Here is a 23446-nt window from a genome sequence, read left to right as displayed (position 1 = left end):
TGCTGTATGTGTGCTGACCATATAAATCTCTGTGAGGAATCTCTTCACTGGGTTGCTGATCACTGTAAGTTGCAGGTCCTCGTCGTGCATCATTCATACGCTTTACCAATATTGTCCCCAGGCTATGGCCATCATTTTCTTTGTACGGAGAGCTGTATTTTTGATGAAGTCTAACCTATTTTTCCTTTTATAGTTACTACTGTCTGTGGTCAGCAGGACGTTCTTCCGTGTATGTGACGGGATGCACGTGCATGTGGAGGCTAGAGACTCCCCACTTTATTTTTTTGAGTACTGTCTTTCACTGCACCTGGAGCTCGCTGAATTGGCTAAGATGGCTGGCCAGTCAGCTCCAGGAATGCACCTGTCCCTGTCTCTCATGCTGGAGACATGTGTGCTGCCATGCCCAGGCTTTTATACGGGTGCTGGGGATCTAAATTCTCCTAGCCCTAGAGGTATTTTTTCAGGAGTTTTATAGATTTATTTCTTGCTTCTTTTTAAATGAACTTTAAAAAATAACTTAATTAGAAATCTAAAAAGTAACAAATTCTATTTTACAAAATTAGTCTACCAGTATTTTATTTAATAAATCTTCCTAAGTGGAAAAGCAACGATTGGGTTTTTTTTTTGTTTTGTTTTGCTTGTTTTTGAAACAGGGTTTCATTCAGCCCAAGGTCATTAATTCCTGACTCTTCTGTCTCTATTTCTCAAGGGCTGGGATTACAGGAAGGCACTAGAATGCTTGGCTAAAATAAAGCGTTTTTCTGAAATCTACCTGGCCTCCAGGTTGTATCTCTGTCATGTTCTATCTTTACCCATAAACTTCAGTCTCTCTAACAAACTAGCCCCAAAGTAGCTTCATATGCACTGGTAACTGGTAGCAAGATGATAAAGTGGTATAGCACAATGGGGTTTACAGTGTAGCTTCTTAGTCTAAGAAAATAGAACCCAAGGATTGTACAGTCTTGAACAAACCATCAAATAAGTTATCACTTCAGTGGGAATGTGCTCTTAAATGAGGGCATGTTTTATTAAAAAGCTACTCAATCTATTTCAATTGAATTTGTGCATCGAGCATTGACTGAATGTCACACGACGTTCTAGGTGCTAAGAATGTTAATATGTGCTGGATGGTGGTGGTGTGTGCCTTTAATCCCAGCACTCGGGAGGCAGAGGCAGGCGGATCTCTGTGAGTTCTAGGCCAGTTTGGTCTACAGAGCAAGTTCCAGGACAGCCAGAGAGCTGTTACACAGAGAAACCCTGTCTTGAAAAGCCAAAAACCAAAGGAAAAAAAAAAAGAATATTATGAATAAAGAATGGTCACTGGCTTTTAGAAGATCAGGCTTGTTGAACAGAATAAATTCAGAGGGTGGGGTTACAGAGGCAGGTCTTTTTGATTTCGGTGGCTCACTCTGTAGTCTAGAGCTGATTCCGAACCTGACCCTCCTGTCGGAGTCTCCTGGGTTCTATTTTATGTGCACTGTTGTTTGCCTACTTGTAAATCTGTATGAGGGTGTTAAATCCCCTGGAACTGGAGTCACAGACAGGTGTGAGCCTCCATGTGGTTGCTAGGAATTGAACCCAGGTTCTCTGGAGGAGCAGTCAGTGCTCGCAATCTCTGAGCCCACGCAATCTCTTCAGTCCCACAGCTGGATTTGTCTTATCAGTCAGTGGTTCAGTATTTCCTTAGTTTGGGTTTGTTCTCACATCAACAAAAATAGACATGTTTAGTCAATAAAGATGCCTAAAATTATCTTATCAAAAAGTAGGTCTCAGCCTAGCTTGGGGACAAAAGTCTTTAATCCTAGTACTCCAGCACTTGGGAGGCAGAGAGAGGCAGGGGGATCTCTGAGTTCGAGACCAGTCTGGTCTACAGAGTGAATCCCAGGCCAGCCAAGGTTACACACAATCTCAAAACAAACAAACAAACAAAACAAAAAAATTCAACATCAAAAGATGGTTAAATCTAAGAACTAAAAGTACTAGCTTGTCTAGTTTGTACTGAATATTCAAAGAGTTAAGGGATTCTTTGGAGGTCTGGACTCTATCCGAATGAATCCTTGCCTAATAACACAGGTTTTAGGGTCACGTAAAGAACTTTCAGATTCAGAATATATCTGTTAATTTAGACTTATTGCTAGAGTATATCCAGTGCAAATATTATATTGAAAACGGAAGTTTGGAGAGGATAACAAACAGCGTAGTACCCTAAGAAGACAGAAACTCAGAACCAAGAGCCTCTAACGCCAAATCTATGCTTTGAACAAATAAACCACTAACTATAACACAATTCTATTCATCTTCTGTACCTCTGAAAGAAAAAACAGAAGTACAACATTTCATCACCTGGTACTAGAGGACTAAATGAAACATTACATATAAAGCTTCCCTTCAGTGTTCATGGGGAGCTAGTTCCAGGACTCTTCACAGATATCCAAATCTAGGGAGACTGAAATGATGACATGTAAAATATCAAAGCATTTCCATAAATTCTATGGATACCCTTTGTATTTTTGTTGTTGCTGCTAAGAAAGAGTCTTGAATTCCCTATTGTAGCTGAGGACGATCTTCCCAAGTGGAAGGATTATAGGAATGTATCACTGTACCCAGCAGGGTTTTTTGTTGTTATTATTATTGTTTGTTTGCTTTTTGAGAAACTGTTGTCTAAAGTGAGTCCAAATTCCTGAGTTCAAGTCATCCTCATACTTAAGCCTTCTGAGGGGTAGAACTACAGACACATGTCACCATACCTGATGATCCCCTGCCCGTGTACTCTGAATCAACTTCAGGGTATTCATAATGTCTAATGTAACACACAGGCCATGTAAACAGCTGCTATGCTGCACTGTTGCCGAAGGAATAATGACAAGAACAAAGTGTAATTTTTTTTTTAACCCCTGAATTCATGAAAACAGAGGGCCAGCTATATCTACATATATGTATCAAATTCACATTTCAGGAATGTTCTGAAACAACAGTTTGTCTCTGAAAAAAGTGGAAACTATAGGAACTAGCCTAATGAGTGACCACAACTAGAGATTATGATAGGAACTGTAATGCCCTGCTCCTAAAATCTCTAATTCTTTTGGAGAGAAATGACATCTTTACACTGTTTAGGTTTCCCATTTACTTAGAAACCTGAAAGAACTTTCCTGCATAAATTCAAACCTTATATCTGCTAGCAAGCATGCACTCAAGTCCTTTGCCAGGTAATACAGTATTTTATACTATGTATATGCCAGGTAATATAGTATATTCACTATGTATTTAAAATAAGTACTATAATATTTCCAAACATAAATTAGGCCAGTCTCAGAACTAAGGAACAGTCTCTCAGCCCTCAATCAAAGCGCACCACTCATCCCTGATGTCTCCTCAGGTGGTCTTCAAACACACACTGCACTCACCATAATTAGCTCAAGAGCAGCAGGAGCAATTTCATGCTCCTACTCTGCTATTCCAGGAGAAGGAAGTTTTCCCTCCAAGAATCACCAGCTCCACCAGGGAAAGTCAATTGTGTGTACTCAAAAGAAAAGCCAACTTTGGTGTATTGTACATCTTGTAAGAGTATCGTGTAAAACACTTTAATGAAAACAAAATAGGAAAATCAAGGTTTCCGTCCACACCTAACAAGTGTTTCCATATTATAAGCAATGAACTGAGCTAGGAAAAAAGGCAAGGAGGAAGAGAATATAGATGGTAAAATGAAAACTCTTGGCAATAAGGATCTGAATCATTTCATATTCTTCACTGCCAAAATCCTCCTCCTGCAAGAGGCCTACACACCACACAGTCTTCCAACTGTCATGTCCCTGGCATCCTTGACCTGCTTCAGTCCTCTGAGCAGGAACACTGAGCCGAGAGGGTGGTCTCGGTAGGCGTGGTTACAGTATGACTTTCATTTTCTTTGCCGTATTAGTTTATGTTTAAGCAACTATGTTAGAGTTGCTGTTCAAATATCCTTCGCAGTGTCTAAGCCTTCAATCTAATAGTCAGACTAAGCACCCTAGAATGTCACTGCAAAGATCTTTCTGATGACTTTATGTGGAGGGAAGCAGTATTTGTTTGATTAAATCAGTGTTTCTTTCATTCAACAACTATTTCCTGAGTAATTACTGTGTCTACCAAATGCCCAGCTGAGTGAGGAATCCCGTATGGTTGGCAGAATCTGCAGTGAACAGTAAGTGAAATCCCTGTGGAGTGAGTAGCACGCTATTTCCCTGAGAAATCCTGTTACATGTAAGTGAGGTTTTCAGACAGCTTTAGATTACTCCTTTGTAAAACACTTAATGTTTCATTTTAGTAATTTCTAATAAAGACTATAATAAGCTGCCTTTTCTGAACATGATACATATTTAATACACCACAGAAATGTCTGGCTACATCTGTTTTTAGAAACTACATGGACATTTGTTCATCTATTCTAGGCTAGAAAATTACAAAGCAAGCTCATCTGGACTGTGGTTTTAGCAAAACTGACAGGTCCTAAACAAAGGCCTGGGAGGTTCTCTGCTGAGTAAAGTCCATGGTCATTGCAACTTCTTTACTTTTGAAAGCTTTCTTTTGAAAGCTTTTTAATTTAATTCCTGCACTTTAGATTGTTCCACATCTTACATGGCATGTGATATATAGCTAAGGAATTCACAGACTAAAAGGATCTCAAAGTGATGTCAACATTCAACAACTTCTTAACACTTATAAAGGAAAATGAAGCAAAAACGTTCAAATGACTTGCAATAAATCAGAAATCTTGTCAGTGGTATTTAAGCCACTCAATCCAGTGAATTTCAAGTGGGGGAACTGCCAGGGATACTGGCAATATTTGGCTATCTGAAAACCTTTCGATGTATTTTTGGTACCTAGGGGGCCAGGATGATGCTAACCACCCACCCAATAGAGAAGAGTCTCTTCTAACAAAGAACTCCGAAGTCAATAGTGACCAACCTGTAAGAGACTGACAAGCACTCAGAAGATAAGAGTGTTACTTTCTTTCAGGCAATTTAAGAATAGAGTTCATTTGATTTTCCTTGTCATGTACTATAACAAAAGAATAAGACATACTTACCATGAGCCAAATCCCAATGGTCTCCTTTCATAATCTGGTAAATCTGGAGCAATCTTACAAGCTTGTATGTTCAGGTATTTAAATATGTGGATTTTGCCTTTTATACATATCTAAATAAAATAACAAATTCAGTCAAATTACCATTCATCTAAAATATAGATGTTTAAAAAAATTAGTATTATTTTATGTGTGTGCATCTCTTTGTACCATGTGTATGCTTGTGCCCACAGAGGCCAGAAGAGGATATTAGATCCCCTTGAATTAAAGTTACAAACAGTTTTAAGCAGTCATGTGGACACTGGGTAGTGGTCCTGGATTGCTGGAAAAATAGTCAGTGTTCTTAACTACTGAGCCACCCATGGTGCTTTTTTTTTTAAATCATAACTAGCTTTTTGTGTAACATAAATTGGATTTTAAGGCATCTCTATTAAATATATAGTGTATTAATTAAGAAATCTATCATTGGCTGAATGTTTATTTAAGGGTTTTGACTTTTAGCTAGTAGAAAATTTCAGTAACAGAAGTAATTTTTAATTATAAACACTGTTACACACCAAGTAAATTTAACAATACTGACTTGCTATATACATTCAGGACTTTATAGACTTCTCTCTACGCATTAATTAATCACATACAATTACATTTTTAATGCTCATCTCTACAGGAAAGAACTAGAAATGATAAAATGGAGAAATTTATATGTTCCTGTTTCCTGGCTACCATGAGGTGAGTGGTTTGCTCTACCACGTGCTTCCGTTGCCATGACAATGTCTCACCATGGGCATTAGCCAGCCAACCACAGGATAAACCTCTGAAACCAGATCCTGAGTGAGATAAGCCAGACCCAAAAAGAGGAACATGGGATGTACTCACTCATATTTGGTTTCTAGCCATGAATAAAGGACATTGAGCTTATAATTCATGTTCCTAGAGAAGCTAAATAAGAAGGTGAATCCAAAGAAAAACACATAGGCATCCTCCTGAATATTAACCTTCATCAGGTGATGAAAGGAGACAGAGACAGAGACCCACACGGGAGCACCGGACAGAAATCTCAAGGTCCAAATCAGGAACAGAAGGAGAGGGAGCACGAGCAAGGAACTCAGGACCGCGAGGGGTACACCCACACCCTGAGACAATGGGGATGTTCTATTGGGAACTCACCAGGGCCAGCTGGCCTGGGTCTGAAAAAGCCTGGGATAAAAACAGACTTGCTGAACATAGCGGACAATGAGGACTACTGAGAACTCAAGAACAATGGCAATGGGTTTTTGATCCTACTGCACGTACTGGCTTTGTAGGAGCCTAGGCAGTTTGGATGCTCACCTTACTAGACCTGGATGGAGGTGGGTGGTCCTTGGACTTCCCACAGGGCAGGGAACCCTGATCGCTCTTTGGGCTGAGGAGGGAGGGGGACTTGATCGGGGGAGGGGGAGGGAAATGGGAGGCGGTGGCGGGGAGGAGGCAGAAATCCTTAATAAATAAATAAATTTAAATAAAAAAAACCAAACTCTGAAACCAGGAGCCTTCCTTCTTTCCTTTTACTTACTTTCTCCCAAGTACTTTTTCACAGATTAAGAACTGACTAACAAACCTTTTCATAGTTATAAAGTTCACACATGACATTTACAGATTCTATAATGACTGCCATAAGCTTATACAAGTTATTTTTTAAAAACCTGCAAAGTGAGGGCTGGAGAGACGGCTTGCAGGTAGAGGCACCTACTGCCCATACTGTAACCCACATATAGATAACAGCTCCACGAAACTGTCCTCTGAATTCCACACATCAGAGCACATGTGCACAGATACAATGGAAAAAAATAACTTCACAAAATTTCAAAGTGAAAATTATGGGCTTGACAAATATTTCATAGATTATAGAATTTAAACTACCTTTGGTTATCATTTTCATTTTAGTGACTGGCAAACAAATGAACCAACTGGCTAAATGAGAAACTTAACATTTCAGGAAACAGAAAGGCACAAAAACAATGGTAACAAGAATACATTGATAATTTTATAGTTTGGAAAGTTGTTGTTTATGGCACTTCTATATTCCAATTCAAGCTTTAATAGAAAATTACAAAAGAAACAAAAATTTTATTAGAAAACTAGTTTTTGAGGAATTCTTCAATTTAAAGTACCTAAGGGCTGGGGAGAAAGCTCAGTCAGGAAAATGCTTGCCCCTGTGGCAAGCAACAGGTCCTGAGTCTGGATCTTTAGGACCCACACAAAAGCTGGGAACAGCAGTGTGCACCAAACATTGGGGAGGTGGGGACAGGATGATGTCTGGGGCTAGCGGGCTGGACTAGCTGAATTCACGGTGAGCTCCAAGTTCAGGTGGGAGATAACAAACAAAAACAGTAAGGGGCAGAACAACTGAGGAAGACACCAGCTGTCAACCTCTGGTGCACACAAAAGTGCCAGCCTAGCGACAGGGATGCTGGTGGAAACGTCACAATCTTTTTCCATCCCTTCTACTAAGGGCATTCAGGGAGTGGGGGGTGTCAATGACACACAGAGGATGTCTTTTAAGAGAACTCTGCCATAGACATCACCCCTTTCAGCAGACGCCCCATGTTTACCTGTGCAGGAGGTGACTGCAGTGGGTTGTTTTCTAGGGTGATCACCTGGAGGTGCCTCAGGTTCCGGTAGCACACGGGGATGGCTGTGACTTTATTGCACGAGAAGTCTAGTCGTATCAGAGGCACTTCCGCCAGCTCTGCATGCAAGGAAAATGCAACAATCACTAATGTTTTACATTCACAATTTTTACAATACTTTCAGTTAAATATAGTGGATTCAAAGACCATTTACCTCTATTCCTAGTGACTAACAAGGTATAAAATATAATCTGATTATTCTGAGATAGGAGAACTACCAAAAATCAAGCAGCTTGACTCCCCTTTTTGTTCCCAGAACTACTTAGTTCTCAGACACCGGACACCATTCAAAAAAAAAAAAAAAAGATAAGAAAGAGGATAACAAAGGGGTTAAATAGAGGTTGGCAGGTGAAAATGAGGATGTAAAAGTAAACACACTAATGGCAATCCCACCTACTTTTCCACCTGCTCTGTCTTAGCCCTACTTCTAAATGCCAGTAATTACAAATACGTACAATTATATAGAGGAACTGCTAGTCATATCTTTCTCTGGAGAAACTACACAGTCCCATATAAAAGATCTTTAGAGACTGTGGTGGTTTGAAAGAAAATGGCTCCCACAGGCTCATAGGGAGCAGGCTCATTAGGAGGTGTGGCCTTGTTGAAGAAACTATGTCACTGGAGCGGGCTTTTTAGGTCTCAGAGGCTCAAGCCAGGCCTAGTGTGACTTTCCCTTTCTGCTGCCTGCTGATCCAGATGTAGAACTCTCAGCTGCCCCTCATCAGGCTCCCTGGCTTGATGACAATGGACTAAACTGCTGAAACTGTAAGCCAGCCCCAGTTAAACAGTTAATTTTTTTTAATAAGAGTTGCCACAGTCATGGTGTCTCTTCATAGCAATAGAAACCCTAAGACAAATACTGATATTGAGTTTTCCCCAGTAAAATATATAGCCTCTTGCTTAATTATTTTTCAAGAATTCTACCCAATGTATTCAGAACTTCTATGATGATGTGCATAAATTATATATGACCCACAGAAACTGAGAGGTCTCCAACAACCTGTAAGACAGAAAGACCAATGAAATAATAAAAGAAAAAAAATAAAGTAAGAAGAAACAGGAATATAGGAACAGAGGGAAATTTTAAAAGCTAGATTATCTTTGATTTCTAAGAAATATGACATGGAATCACTAAAAATTTCTAAAAAGTCACAGAAGAACAAGCATTCTACATATAACGGTAGAAACTAAAACCTGTGAATGAATTCCTGAAATTAAAAATTCAAGAATGGGGGCTGGAGAGATGGTTCAGTGGTTGAGAGCACTGCCTGTTCTTCCAGGGAACCTGGGTTCAATTCCGGGCACCCACATGGTAGCTCATAGCTGTCTGTAACTCAAGTTCCAAGGGATCTGACACCCTCACACAGACACACATGTAGACAAAACACCAATGAACACAAAACAAAAATAAATAAATCTTAAAAAAATAGTTAAAAATTCAAGAATGGCTTGAACTGTTTTACTCTAGGGTAGCAAAAATGGTGAAGAAAGGACGTGTAAGAAAAATCAAAGGATCAAAGATTTAGACATAACATTCATTTGAAACGTGGAACAAAAGAGCCAGAAAAAAAATTATTAGAAAGAGAAAGAGGCCGGCAAGATGACTCAGTAAGTAGGTGTGGTAGCACATGAAAGAGCTAGAGGCAGGAGGATGCCTGTGAGTTCATGGCCAGCTTGGTTTACATAGAGCTCCAGGACAGCCAGAGTCACACAAGGGAGCATAGGGAGAGTCTGTCTTAAAAAAAAAAGACTCAGCAGACAAAGGAGCCTGCTGCCAAGTCTCAAGAGTTTGGCCCTGGATTCACACGACAGAAGGAATGGACCACACATATGTCCTTAAATGAATGACAAACAGAGTCAGCCCACTCTACGGCAGCATCTCACAGAACGTCAGTGACCAGGAAAAAAGGGATGATCTTAAATCTTCCAAACTGCAAAGGCTGGATCAGAGGAACGGTTTTAGAGAGAGCAACCCACGTGCAGTTGCTGGGTCTCAATGCATATCAGTAAGATGCAGCAATGTACCCAGAACACTCAGGAGGCCCAGGCAGCAAACAGCACTGCTAGCAGAAGTGCAGTCAGCCTGGGCTATAATGGTGAGTTCCAGGCTAGCCACAACTATATACCAAGACCACAATTCAAAAACAAACAAACAAACGCTCCCCTCCCCAAACCATCATTTAAAAACAGTCAAGAAATACCAGATGAAACAGCCAACAAATTTAATGAAAATGCTCTTGACCACTGAAAGTTGGGGGGAAGGTGAGGAAAATGATTAATAATTTCTTAAAGCTTTTAATTATCTTTTAAACTTAGCTAAAATTAATTTAAAAATTAAAATGGCAATGTAACAAAAAATACGTTATCAACCAAAATACAATGTAGGAGATTACTAGTAAATGCTTAAACTTCCTGCCATGTCAAGTTAGTTAACATGCTGATTACAAACCATGCAATTAAACGTTTACAACAGTGTAACTTATATTTCCAACAATTTATAGCAGAAATAAAACTAGATGATAAAACCATGACACTGTACTTGCCAAATTTCATTAAAACCTCAATGTTGCTAGGTATGGTGGCATTAACGTGCCATTCCAGAACTCATAAGGCTGAGGCAGGAGGATTGTGAAATTGAGGGATAGCGTAGGCTATATGATTCTACTTCAGGGAAAAAACCCAAATACACACATACAATCCCAAACTTCAATATTTTCATCAGTAATCTTACTCCATGAACAAGCCAGAAGATGGTGAGCAGGCCCTGAATAAAGCGATAGCTCGAGAGAGAATTTTGGATGTGGCACTGAAAGTGTGTAGCTGGGTATCCCAGCTGCTTAGGAGTCAAGATAGGGGCAGAAAATCTCGGGACTGCCAAGGCAAGTTGGACTCTGAAGAGGAAAACAAAAGAAAGTGAGAAAAAGTGACAACAGCACAGATTCATGAAGCATCTTGCTTAATTAACATGCACAAGGCTCTGTGCTTCATTCTCAGTCCTTGAGAGAGAATGGATGAATGTGCTGCATTATTAGGACATAGGTCATAATTCTTGTTTGACTAGGAGCTTCTGTTCCTATCTTGAGTAGGTAGCAAATGCCAATAGGCAATGGAGGAAAGGCTTGAAGGCAAACGGTGTCAGTGTGAAGGCTACCCGACAAGTTCAGCGAGAACATGTGCTAAGTGTACAAAGGTGAATGAGAAAATAATTTCCTAATGTGTTTACTTTAGATCCAAATGTCAAATGTATGTAACAACTAAGTATTTCATTAGATAAAATTGGAATACTGTTTGGATTTTATAGTAGAAGCAAAAACATCATTAGTTAACATTTATTAAATTCTGTCATATAGAACCTAGATCATTGTTATGAAAACATTTCTGAAGATTTTCTGTTTTTGCTGTTTTTTTTTTCTTCTTCTTTAGTTTTGAGACAGGGTCTCTCTCTAATCAAGGCAGGCCTCACACTCATGATCATCCTGTCTCTACCTCCCCAGTGCTGAGGTTACAGGCACAAGTCACCACAGATTTCTTATTTTTATTTTATTTATTTATTTATTTTAAAGAGATTTATTTATTCTGTGTACAGAATTCTGCCTGCAGGCCAGAAGAGGGTAGCAGATCTTATTACAGATGGTTGGGAGCCATCATATGGTTGCCAGGAATTGAACTCAGGACCTTTAGAGGAGCAAACAGTACTCTTCACCACTGAGTCATCTCTCCAGCCCCGATTTCTTATTTTTAAATATAAATTCTGAAATGTTCATGAACTTTTTTCCAGAATTTACTTTGAATTAATCTAGAGGATTAGGGTAGAAAAATGTGGGTGAGAGGATAAATGTGTGTGTGCGCGTACGTGCGCATGTGTATGAAATAAAAATCACCACAAGCTGACCATTGTAGCACCGTGTAACAGGCACAAGGAAATCCATTTATTTAAAAAATTTTCTCCAGGTGGTGGTGGTGCACACCTTTAATTCCAGCACTTGGGAGGCAGAGGCAGGCAGATCTCTGTGAGTTCGAGTCCAGCCTGGTCTACGAGAGCTAATTCCAGGACAGGCTTCAGAAAAAAAAAAAGAAATTTTCCATAACTAAATTTAATAAATATAGTCTGAATTTAATTAAAATGGTTCTCATTTTTGTTTTCATTTGTAGCCTTTTCTTTCATAGATTTGTATTCATGAGCATGTGATAAAGTTTAATTTGTTTAATCATTTCTGTCATTCAAATCCACATCAGAGTTTATAGTGCACATAAGAAAACCCAGTTCTACCACAGTCTCACATCGTTTGTTAATACGTATCACCTACACATGCTGAATTAGACCCAGCCAGAATTTTTCTAGTAAAGAATAAAATTAAGTTCAATTCAAACTCCATTGATCCTACTTAATTTTCAAAGTCCATTTATAAATCAGGGCTAACCTACAGAAATGCCTTACATCACACCAGACTATCAAGTGTGCTACATTTCTGCCCATAGCCATGCTTAGCTATATTCACAATGACACTCTCCTCAAGGACCAACTACAATAGTTCATAAGTCAACAGGATCTAAAATGGAGTCACTGAGCAAGAGTTATCAAAACGTTTCTCTCAAGTTTTTGTGATTGTTTTGCTAGCATTAAGGCTGGCCCTCCAGCCTTGACTGTGCTAGCCAAGTGCTCTAGCACTGAACTGTATCCCCAAACCCTCTTAGGTTCTTTCTTTCCCTTTTTTTTTCTCTCTCTCTCTTTCCGAAGACAGTGTCTTGCTGTATTGCCAGGCTGGCATGAAACTCATGATTCTCGTCCTTTAATTTTGAATTTCAGACAGGGTTTTACTCAGTTGCTCATGCTGTGATCTTCCTGGCTTAGCTTCTTGAGTAGCTGGGATAACAGGCCCATGGCATAAGACATAGCTCTGAACAGCTTCTAAAGTGCACAGTCTAGATGATGCTAACTCAAAAAGCGTTCAGATCTCAAATGCTGGCTCTAACTCATATATATTTTTGACTTGTGCCCATCAGTCTGAGAGATCTTTAAAATAAAAAAACAAATACCAACAAAACAATTATTTCGTAGTTTCTTACCTTCAGGCAGGCGTACTAGATGATTTCTTCTTACATTAAAGTCTCTCAAGGCTTCCAGATTACCAATTTGGGAAGGTACAGTTTGAATTTCATTGCAGCTCACATCCTATTTCAAAAGAACACAAAGGTATGATTATTCTAACCACAAACTTGCTTGCTTTAAGATACTTACAAAGTGATATTAGGCAAGATAATACCTACATTCCTTCATGGTAATAATATATATTATAATATTATAGGTATATGTATTATCATCCTTCATCTAAGAATAATTCAGTTTGTACTCTCATTTAATTATACACTTTTGAGTAATTCTTCAGATTTTATATAGGTTTATAGAAAATCCTGAAATTAAAATGATATGGCAAAAATGATATGGCTTAAGATATAAATAGAAGGCCTAGAGTATCAGATTCAAAGATGTTGATGAAAAGTTAAAGCAGAAAATGATATATTTTATTTTATACTGTTCTAATTAAAATAAAAAATACAATAATGATAAAAATTAAATGAAGGGCTGGAGAGATGGCTCAGTGGTTAAGAGCATTGCCTGCTCTTCCAAAGGTCCTGAATTCAATTCCCAGCAACCACATGGTGGCTCACAACCATCTGTAATGAGGTCTGGTGCCCTCTTCTGGCCTGCAGACATACACACAGACAGAATATTGTATACTTAATAAATAAATAAATTTAGAAAAAAAAAAGGGAAAAGAAAAAAAAGAAGAAGAAAAAAGCGAAAAAAAAATTAAATGAAAATTACTTCACAGAAAAGCTCTCATTTTTCAAAATATCAGTTTGGCTGGTCAAGAATATAAAATTAAAATGTATACAATGACTCTAATTTTTATCCAACTGAATATAAAGAGAAATAATAAGGTGTACACAAACCAGAGGACATGGAAAAACAGGCCGCTATTATCCAGTCAGTCTGAGTCTAATACAAACAATATGGAAGGAAGTCTGCTGGTAGCTTGCTTACAAGCTTGAGCCAGTGGGTCCAAAAAAAGTGCCTATCTACAGCTTCCAAGATGAATAAGTTCAGAATTCCGTAAGTCTGAGGCCAGCCAGAATAACTTATAAAACCATAATTATGTACAGCAGAAGGAAGCTCAAGCTGCACATGAATACTTGAAAGTCCTCCAATGCATGAGTGAAAAAAAGACAGCTCATATACAACTTACAAAGCCAGTTTGCTTATCATAAACCTCAATAAGCTTTTGACAGTTTTAAAACTCATTATTACAATTATTATTTGTTTGTGGACCCGGGGGGGCGGGGAGAGGAAACCTTTGTGTGTGGAGGCCAGAGGACAGCAGTCTGTGGATTTGGTTTTCTCTCCTCACCACATGGGTCTCAGGGGACGAACCCGGGTCATCAGGCTTGGCTGCAGACTCTTACCTGTTGACCCATCTCGCTGGCCCAGACATTACTTTGTTTTTCTCAAAAGAGAAAAGAATATAATTTTCACCTTTCATTAATGACAGAAGTAGAATAAAAAAATTAGACTTTAAAGTTCAGTGTTCTAGGCAACAAAATTTAAGGGTAGTGAAAGAAGTTTCAGGCAAAAAAAGTGAGTCTGTGGTAAAGGTCTTAGTAATTTGTGATGTGTCTCCCAGAAAACAACTGTGTTGATAAAAAGCCATTTACTTCCACCCACAAACGACAGTGGAAGGAAAGAGAGAAGGGCACAGAGAACAGCAGCTTTGAAGTTACTCATTCTTTCTCTGTCGGGAATGACGGAGGGCAGGAGGGTACCTTCTGTAGAAAACTAGAAGCATGACTCTATCTTTTGAGTTCTTAGGACTGAATAAGTATTTAAAGTTTCAACAATTTGACAATAGAATTTGGGAAACTAAGGTATGGAGACTGAGTTCAAGGCCAATTTAGGCTACAAAGTAAGGCCTTTTCTCAAAAAGAAAAGAAACAAAAAGAATATGATCAAACTGCACTATAAGAAAAAATTTTAGATAAAAAATAAACAGTTATATTCTGTCTATCATGGAAAAAATAAACAAAAGAACTTAAGAGTATAATTTATGCCTACTTCTTGCTAACAAGCCAAGTTCTAAAGAATGTCCCAAGACAAACATTTTGGATTTTATTTCCAAAGTCCGCTAGCTCAAAAAGAGTAGCCTAAACTCCCAACTCTATATTGAATGTCTGAAGGTTTAACATATAACCTATTATATTTAAGTCCCACCAAGGTAATCTAATTTGTCCAATTAGATTTATACCATTTTTTTCTGTTTACAACCATCTTTATCAATAAACCACAAACAAAAAACTAAATTTCAATGGACACAGTTGCATTTGATTATTTCATGCAATAGGAAACATAGGCTTTAGTTCAAACAGGCTGATTTCCAATAGTTGGGTTATACAGTCTCCGGCAGACTACAACATCTGAGTACTGTTTTTTTTTAGCTATAAAATGCGGACAATAATAAAATCCAGCTCATAATATGATTGTGAGGATATACATAGTATGACTCTTCGTTATTTCATTTATTTATTTTGGTTTTTAGAGATAGGGTTTTTCTGTATAGCTTCGGCTGTCCTAGAACTCACTCTGTAGACCAGGCTGACCTCAAACTCAGAGATCCACCTGTCTCTGCCTCCCAAGTGCTGGGATTAAAGGGGTGCACCACCAACACCCAGCTAGTCTGACTCTTAACTCAAAACATAAATACTTAAAAGATGGTATCTTATATGTTCACAAATAATAGTAGACGAAGTTAAATATATAGTAGAAAATATATAAAAGCAAATTACAGTTGGCTACTATTCCAAGGGTATGGCAAGAAAAAACAAACATACAAAAAACAAACACTAACTTTTGGAGTGCCCATACACTGATAACGGCTAAGAAAAATCATAAAAATATTGATGATATTAAAATTTTAATTTGAAAACTCAACTACATTATTAACTTACATCTTAAAAGTTTAGTACCACAGAAATCATTTAATGCTGGTTTGAAAATAACCAATGACATTTCCCCATTTTGTGTGGAGATGTTAAGACTTGTACATTGAAGTCTTTTTTAATTATACATCAAGCCAACACTATAAAATTATTTTAAAAACAATCTTAATCATATAGAAGACTGCAGACATGCTGGACAATCAAAAAATAAAATGTTAACTTACAAGTTCCGTCAAATGTCTGAGATGTCCAATTTCTTCAGGAAGTGAGACCAATTTGTTATTACTAGCAATTAAGACTTTCAATGGTAAATTACACAAGTGTACTGGCAATGTCGAGAGTTGGTTCCGACTAAATGAGTAAGTAGAGAAAGAGCAGTCAAACACCACTGATGAAAATGTTTCCACTTTCCTCATTTCAGACACAAAAAGAAGTCTTACAAGGAACAAATAGGATACTAGATTTGAGTTCCTGCCAGTTTAACCATTCCCAGCTAACAAAATTTAAACAGATAACAGGAATTTTTGTTTATTAAAAAAAATGAAAATCAGAAACACAAAATAATAAAACATATCTATCAATAGTATAAAAACAAATTAAAAATTTACTATGTAAATTTAATCCCATAATAATTCTTTAGGGCCAAGTCTTTCCCCATTTTCAAGATCTTTTTCTTGATTAATATAGTTCATGGACCTTTTAAATTTTTTAATTCAATAATAATTCTACTCCTATGCATACCGATTAAGAAAAGTTAACATTTACACACAAATTTCTCTAGCTGTGTTATTTTTTTAACATGATTTTTAAAACTGCTAAATATCTGAATGGGACAGATTCTACTTTTATTTTTAATTAAGTGTCTATGCGTGTGAGAGAGCGGCATATGCAGCACCCAGAGGCTAGATGAGAGCAGCAGATTTCCTTGTAGCTCCAAGTACAGGCAGTTGTGAGCTGCCTGACGAGGATGCTGGGAAGCGAACTCAAGTTCTCCAAAAGAGCATTTTAACTTTTAACTACTAAATCATCTCTCTAGACTCAGGGCATATAAACCGGGCAACAAAATATTTACGAGAAATACATGTCCAAGGTCCAACGAGAAGGCTCAGTACCGGGTAAAGGCACTTCCTGCAAGTACGGCCACCTGAACCCAATCTCTAGAAGCCACATGAAAGTGGAAATGGACAACCAACTCCAGAGTTGTCCTTTGCCTCTGTACATGCATTCCAGCACACCCAACACTCACATTATGTACACATCAATGCTGTGTGTACGTGTGAACCTAGAGCCTTGTGCATACCAGGCTAGTGCTCTACCAGCTAAACTGTGTCTCAGTCCATTACATCTGGTATTTACTAGAAGCTAATTTGAAAATGTAACTGGAGAAGCACAGTTGAGAGACTTCGACAAGCCTATTAAGCTAATGGCTAGTAGGATCTGTTAATTATGCAAAACTAAAAAATAAAAGAAGAAATAAGAGAAACATGGGAGAAACCATTATTATACCCTAAGAACATATTAGAAACTGCTGGTGTGAACAAGTAACATAAATAACCATAAACATCTTAGAGACAGAGAGGAGAAAGTTAAAGATCACATAAAACTACTTTTTCTAAAGGAGTACTATTCTTACCTAATATTTAAGAATGTCAGGGCTTGTAAGTTTAGAATGGCCTCTGGGATATACCGAATACAATTCTGGTATAGGTTAAGACTTTCCAGAGAGACAAAGTGACATGCTTCCATAGGAATTTCTGAGAGGCGATTTCGTGACAAGTCTGAAACAAAAGAGAAAAGCTTAGGACAATTCTTTGGAACTTGTTTTACTGAAATTCGTTAGTATGCTTTATAATAACCTGAATTCTCTAGAATTCCTATTGTGAAAACTGGTTCAGCATAAACTTTAAAATATAAACTGAGCAAGCAAACCACTAAACATTTAAACTGTTGATGGGAAATGGTTCCTTTTTCCTTTCCACACACACTAAAACACTGGCCACTCATTATATCAAAGCTGTATCACTGAATTCCAAATACCATCAGAAACAAATGGATTCCTCCCCCCAAATTCACCTTCCCAAGTAGATATGAGAGAGAGGGAGGGAGGGAGAGAGACAGACAGACAGACTGCCCTGAAGCATTCATGGAGGCCAGAGGACAACTCTCCAGAGTAGGTAGGCCTTGGGACTCAGAAAGCAGCTTGTCAGGGCTGGGCCGCAAGCACCTTTTATTCTCTGAGCCACCTCCTCAGCCCAACGGCCCTACTCTTTACCAAAGAAGTCAAAGTCCTTTGTTAAAATAGACTCAGGAACCTTCTTTGCTCCAAATGACACAATCTGAACCTCAATAAAAATAGTACTTAAGGGCCTGGAGAAATGGCTCAGTAATTAAAATGTTTGCTGCTTTTCTAGAGGACCACTAGGCAAATCACAACTGCCTTTATCTCCAGCTCTAGGGGATCAGACCTCTTCTGGTCTCTGTAGGCAGGCAGGCAGGTAGGCATGCACATACATTAAAGAAAAAAAGAAAAAAAAAACGTTTTTTCTGAGAAAGGGTCTTTCTGTGTATCCTTGGCTGCCCTGGAATTTGATCTGTAGACCAAGCTGGCCTTGAAATCACAGAGATCTGTCTGCCTCTGCATCTCATGAGCTGGGATTAACGGCGTACGTCAGCACTGCCCAGTCTAAAATTTGAAAAACTTTTTTTTCAAAAAAGGAATTTCAATGAATCAAATCCATCATCCATATTCACATGAGTATAAATGATACATCCTTCAAAGAGACAGAAAACTAAATCATTAGTTTATGAACTAATAAGAATCCACCACTTATCTTGCCTTTCCTATATAAAAATATCATAGAGTAACCTAGATATTCTATCAAAGAGATGATGAAATAAAAGCATCCTAGTTATGGGTGAAAAAACAAACAAACAAAAAACCAGGATATCACTATTTTACAACTCCCAATGAAGTAATGGATATAGAATAGAGCATAAGTGGCTATCAACTTTTTAAATTAACTGTTTGCTTGTCTGTGTGTGTGTGTGAGCGCGTGCGCACACATGTGCATGTCTGCCACAGCAGCCATAGGAAGGCCAGAAGAAAACGTGTAGGCATCAGTGTGCTCCTTCCACCATGTGGGTCCTGGGGACTGAACTCAGGTGGTCAGGATGGGCATCAAGGGCCTCTGACCTGAAGAGCTACCTCACTGGTCCTCAATGGCTATCAGGTAAAAGGATCAGAACATCTGGGCAGGATGGCACATGTCTGTAACCCTAGCACCCAGGTGCCTGAGACAAAGTTTCTGAGTTTGAGGTTAGCCTGGGCTGTATCCAAGGACCCTATCTTAAAACAACAACAAAACAGGAGATTAGGGGCCAGATACGATGGTTCAGTGGGTAAAAGCATTTGTCCACAAACTTTGACACTCTGAGTTCTATCCCTGGAACTCACAGCGGAAGGAAATAGACAACTCCTGAATTTATCCACTGGCCCACAAGTGTGCCATGGCATGCACATGCATGCTCGCTCTCTGACTTGGACACCTGTGCCCACTCTCCCTATCCCCCCACTAATAAATTTTATTATTTCTAAAAAAGGAGGTAAGAGGGGAGACAGGAGAAGGGAGAAAGGCAACCAGAAATTGTGCCTCTCACTAAAGAAGAAAATAAAAAAAAAAAAAAAACTGGGCTGGAGAGATGGCTCAGTGGTTAAGAGCATTGCCTGCTCTTCCAAAGGTCCTGAGTTCAATTCCCAGCAACCACATGGTGGCTCACAACCATCTATAAAGAGGTCTGGCGCCCTCTTCCGGCCTTCAGGCATGCAGACAGAATATTGTATACATAATAAATAAATAAATATTAAAAAAAAAAGAAAATAAAAAAAAAACAACCTGGGTCTGGTCTGACTAAGCGGTACGCTCAGGAATGCAGGGAACAAAAGGCTACGTTGCCGCCTCACCACCCTACCATATCTATCCAGAGTCAACTAAGTACGCTTCAGGTCTGTGTGCCCGACACTGGAGCTTTCTCCTGAAACAAGGAGACAACACCTGAGTCTCTGTTGGGAACTCCTGGTGAGCTCTTGACAGAGAGAACTCGATGGAGGGCTTGAATGACAATTCATTCTCTATCTTGTTTGAACCACAGTAGAAGATGACTTTTTGCGTAGGTATAGGCACATTGCTTTTCTCCGAAATTTCTTGATGTTACTTTACTACTTTCTCATCCAAAGTGTCTGATTACTTTCCTTTTGTACGCATCTTGCTAGTCTGAAGTCCAAGGCTTAGTAGAGAGTGCACTTGGTAAGCACTTGCTCCCATCTGGCTGCCCTCCAGCTCTTTCAATCCTTCCACTGTTCCCTCTACTCTATCTAGCTGTGTCTCCTTCACTTGCTCTTCTCTGTGCATTTTTGCTTGATGTACTCTTTTACTAAATCTTCTAAGTCACAACTTTGAGGATTTACAAAATCATCCTCTGTATAAATTATACTTTTGTTTCATTTCAAAATTATTTTATGCTATAAATAGAAGCATGTCATTCTGTTCTCTTGAGAACTGTTCTGCTGTCAGACTTGACTTTTCCCAGCATTGGTCCTACTTCTACAGCCAATGTGCTCTGGACTATTTCCTCATTCATAGCCTCCTCGGCTGCTCTGAAGCAGACAACTCAACAGGACGGAGACGGCTAAGGAGACTACTTTTCCTTATCTGCTAATGGGTCTCCTCTTCCTTAAAGCTCCAGTTCACACTAGAATAGCTAAAGCAATGTGTGAAGGTGCTGAGGCATTTCTGATAGCTAAAGGTTGTGATCATTGTCCAAAGGCCTCTGCTTCTTGTTTCTTCATAGAACCACAGTCACACACTCCCTAAGGAAGTCTCCTGCTTGCCCACCAGGTGGTAGTAATTTAAGAAAAAACAACATATCGCCAAAACACTTCATGACACTGTGTGCATTTGGGAAAGTCAAAGCCCAAAGTGTCTGTGACTGTAAAATGTTATTTTATAAAAGCAAATTTCATCCGAGGGGCTCCCACCTCTGCTCTGCACCAGCCCGCCTCAGGACCTTCACCGAACCTCTTAAGAAGCCACTAGGCAGCTTTGTAACACCCTGGAGACCCTCTCAAGTCTTGGACCAAGTAAAAATAAAGCCTTTTGAAACAGCAAGAAGAAAAAAAAGCAAATTTCACACAGAAATAATTTTGAAGAAAGTATAGCCTTTCTTCTTCCTGAATAATCACTATATAAAATTATTTATAATTTTATGTATTTAAGGAGAAATACTTTATATACAATCACACCGTGAATTTCTTTAATACAAAGTACAACAATAATTATTTTATCAACTGCCATTCAATTCAATTTTAAAAGCTGGAGGAATAAAAGGATTTATTACTGTCAATTATAAAGTGCCAACATGAAGCTGGAGAGATGGTTGAGCAATAAAGAGCCTGGCTACTCTTTCAAAGATTTGGGTTCAATTTCCAGCACAAACATGGTGGCTCACAACTATCTGTAACTCCTGTCTCATAGGATTTGATTGGCCTGATCTGATCTGGCCTCCAAAGGCACCAGGCACACACATGCTACACAGACATTCATGCAGATACCCACTTACAAAAGTAGATAAAATACATGCTTCAATATTTAAGTTTGATGCAATAAACTTCAGGTAACAAGTAAAATGAAGCACAGAGCTTACACAGTGGATATTTATTTATAGACTAGTCTTACTTTTTGACGAAGGCTGGCCTTAAATACAGCATTCTGCCTCAGTCTCTCGAGTGCCAGGATTATAAGCACACTATACTTGCTTAACTGTGAACTTTTCAAAATCTCAGAATGGAAGGCGTGGTTTATTAGGTAAAAGTGTTTACCATCCGAGCATGAGGACCTGAGTGTGAATCCCAGAACACACAAGAAAGCTGGATGCAGCGAGTGAGCAGCTACAACCCTGCATCCCTGCAGGGAAACAAGAAGTGAAGATCAGAGAATCCCTGAAAGCGTGTGGGTCTGGCATATGAAAGGGAAACGAACAAAGAGGTTCTGCATCAAACAAGATGGAAGGAAAGAACAAATGTCCAAGAACCCCTTTTTGAGAGTTTACTGGGAAGAACATCCTCAGCACCGGGCCTTTCACTCTAAAAGCACGGCTCATTTCCTCAGCAATGGACAGCTTTGACACTTCTAAGAAATGCCTCATCATTTTTCTCAGAGAGTATATTCTCAGATCCTATTACTTTATGAATAAGATACTTCTAACCACTTGTTACTCACACATAGAAGTAACGATCATATGTTAATTTTCTGACAGTCTTGGTAAACTTTTAGCTCAAATAACTTGTCTACAGATCCTTTCAGACATTTATATGGCTCTGTAAATAATGAAACTTTTGTTTCTTCCTCCATGCTTCTCATTTATTTATGCAATTTCCCCACCCTGTTTGTTAGAACTTCCAGTATAATGTTGAATAAAAGTTAAAGTATCTTTTTGTTTCTATTTTCAACCATTTTCTTTGTTGACTGCATGAAATCAAGAAAACCCTCTAAGTTTGCTAAGGATTTCCTTCCTTCCTTCCTTCCTTCTTTCCTTCCTTCCTTCCTTATCAGCAATGGTGTTAAATTTATTAACAATTTCTCTTCTTTTATTGAGATGACCATACGACCTTTATATTTTATTATATTAATATGAATTTTTCCTTATTAGTTTTCTTTCTTTCTTTCTTTCTTTCTTTCATCATAGATTCATTAAGAAAATGTGAAAAAGAACTCCTAGGAGTAGAATGAGCCCCCAAGAGGAATTTTCACTTTTTACTTTTTATTATGCCATTATTTTATTTTTTTTGTAATTCTTATCCTCATAAATCCTTTATTCTATTAATGTAGAATAAAGTTAATTTTCTAATGTTAAAGACCTTCTATAATAACCTTGAGGTAAAAAGTGATGGCTAATATTTACTGCCAACGTGGTTAAATTTAGAACCACCAAAGAACACATCTGCGTATCCTGTGAGGGTTCTTCCAGAAAGGTTTAACAAAAAGAGAAGGCCCACCCTGAGTGGGGGTGGTGCTACTGATGGAGTGGGGCCTCAGATGGAGTACACCAGGGAAAAGGAGCCGAGCACCACCATTTATTTATCTTCCTCTACCTCCCAATTCTGGATGCAATGTGACCAGAGACCTCAAGCACCTGTTGTCATGGCTGCTCCAGCAACTGTCCCTGTAACTGTGAGTCAAAAGAAGCCGTCTTGAAGTCGTTTTTGTCAGCCCTGCAGCAACGAGGAAAGTAACTAACAGACAAACCAGTCTCCTTGTGATAGTACCGAGGCTGTATATCCTTTACATCAGACTGTTAACGGGCAGCTCAAGAGTTTACAAACAACATCACTAATGACCTGGGATTATAACTTCTCTAACTGTCAGGGTGAGACAAAACTGTACTTCTCTCATTGAATTTGCTGGCAAAGTCAATCAATTAACTTAGAGTTTTCCTTGAAGAATTTCTCTACCGATTAGATTTCTTTAATAGTTTAAGATCATTTAGGCCTTATGTTTTCTTGAATCAGTTTTAAATTATGTTCTAGGAGCTTGTTGTTTTTGCTTTGTTTTCAGCTTCTATGTTTATTTAGAATGAGACCTTGTTATGCAGCCCAGGCTGACTCAATCCTCTCTCAATGGGACCACATGCATTTTTATCATCATTCTTGCCTAGCTGTTTGCTATTTTTA

At 38.6% G+C, this 23446-nt stretch overlaps 1 protein-coding gene across 12 annotated transcripts in view; it reads right to left on the bottom strand.

Moving 5' to 3' along the window:
• Lrch3 (leucine rich repeats and calponin homology domain containing 3) overlaps positions 1-23446 on the bottom strand; it is a 107470-nt gene that overhangs the window by 50855 nt on the left and 33169 nt on the right. For all 12 annotated transcript variants that reach the window (XM_041672972.1, XM_041672979.1, XM_041672978.1 and 9 more), the window contains exons 2-6: positions 17354-17498; positions 15945-16071; positions 12796-12901; positions 7651-7787; positions 5063-5172 (exon numbers count right to left, since the gene is read on the bottom strand). In XM_041672972.1, coding sequence (XP_041528906.1) covers positions 5063-5172; positions 7651-7787; positions 12796-12901; positions 15945-16071; positions 17354-17498 — 625 coding nt within the window. The remainder of the gene's footprint in view (positions 1-5062; positions 5173-7650; positions 7788-12795; positions 12902-15944; positions 16072-17353; positions 17499-23446) is intronic.

The sequence above is a fragment of the Microtus oregoni genome, unplaced genomic scaffold (genome assembly GCF_018167655.1).
Source record: "Microtus oregoni isolate MIOR12 unplaced genomic scaffold, Mior012 000023F_ref0000262, whole genome shotgun sequence".
Classification (NCBI taxonomy): Eukaryota; Metazoa; Chordata; class Mammalia; order Rodentia; family Cricetidae; genus Microtus; species Microtus oregoni.
The sequence above is the reverse complement of the archived record's forward strand: the minus strand, read 5'-3'. Positions and strand labels throughout refer to the sequence as shown.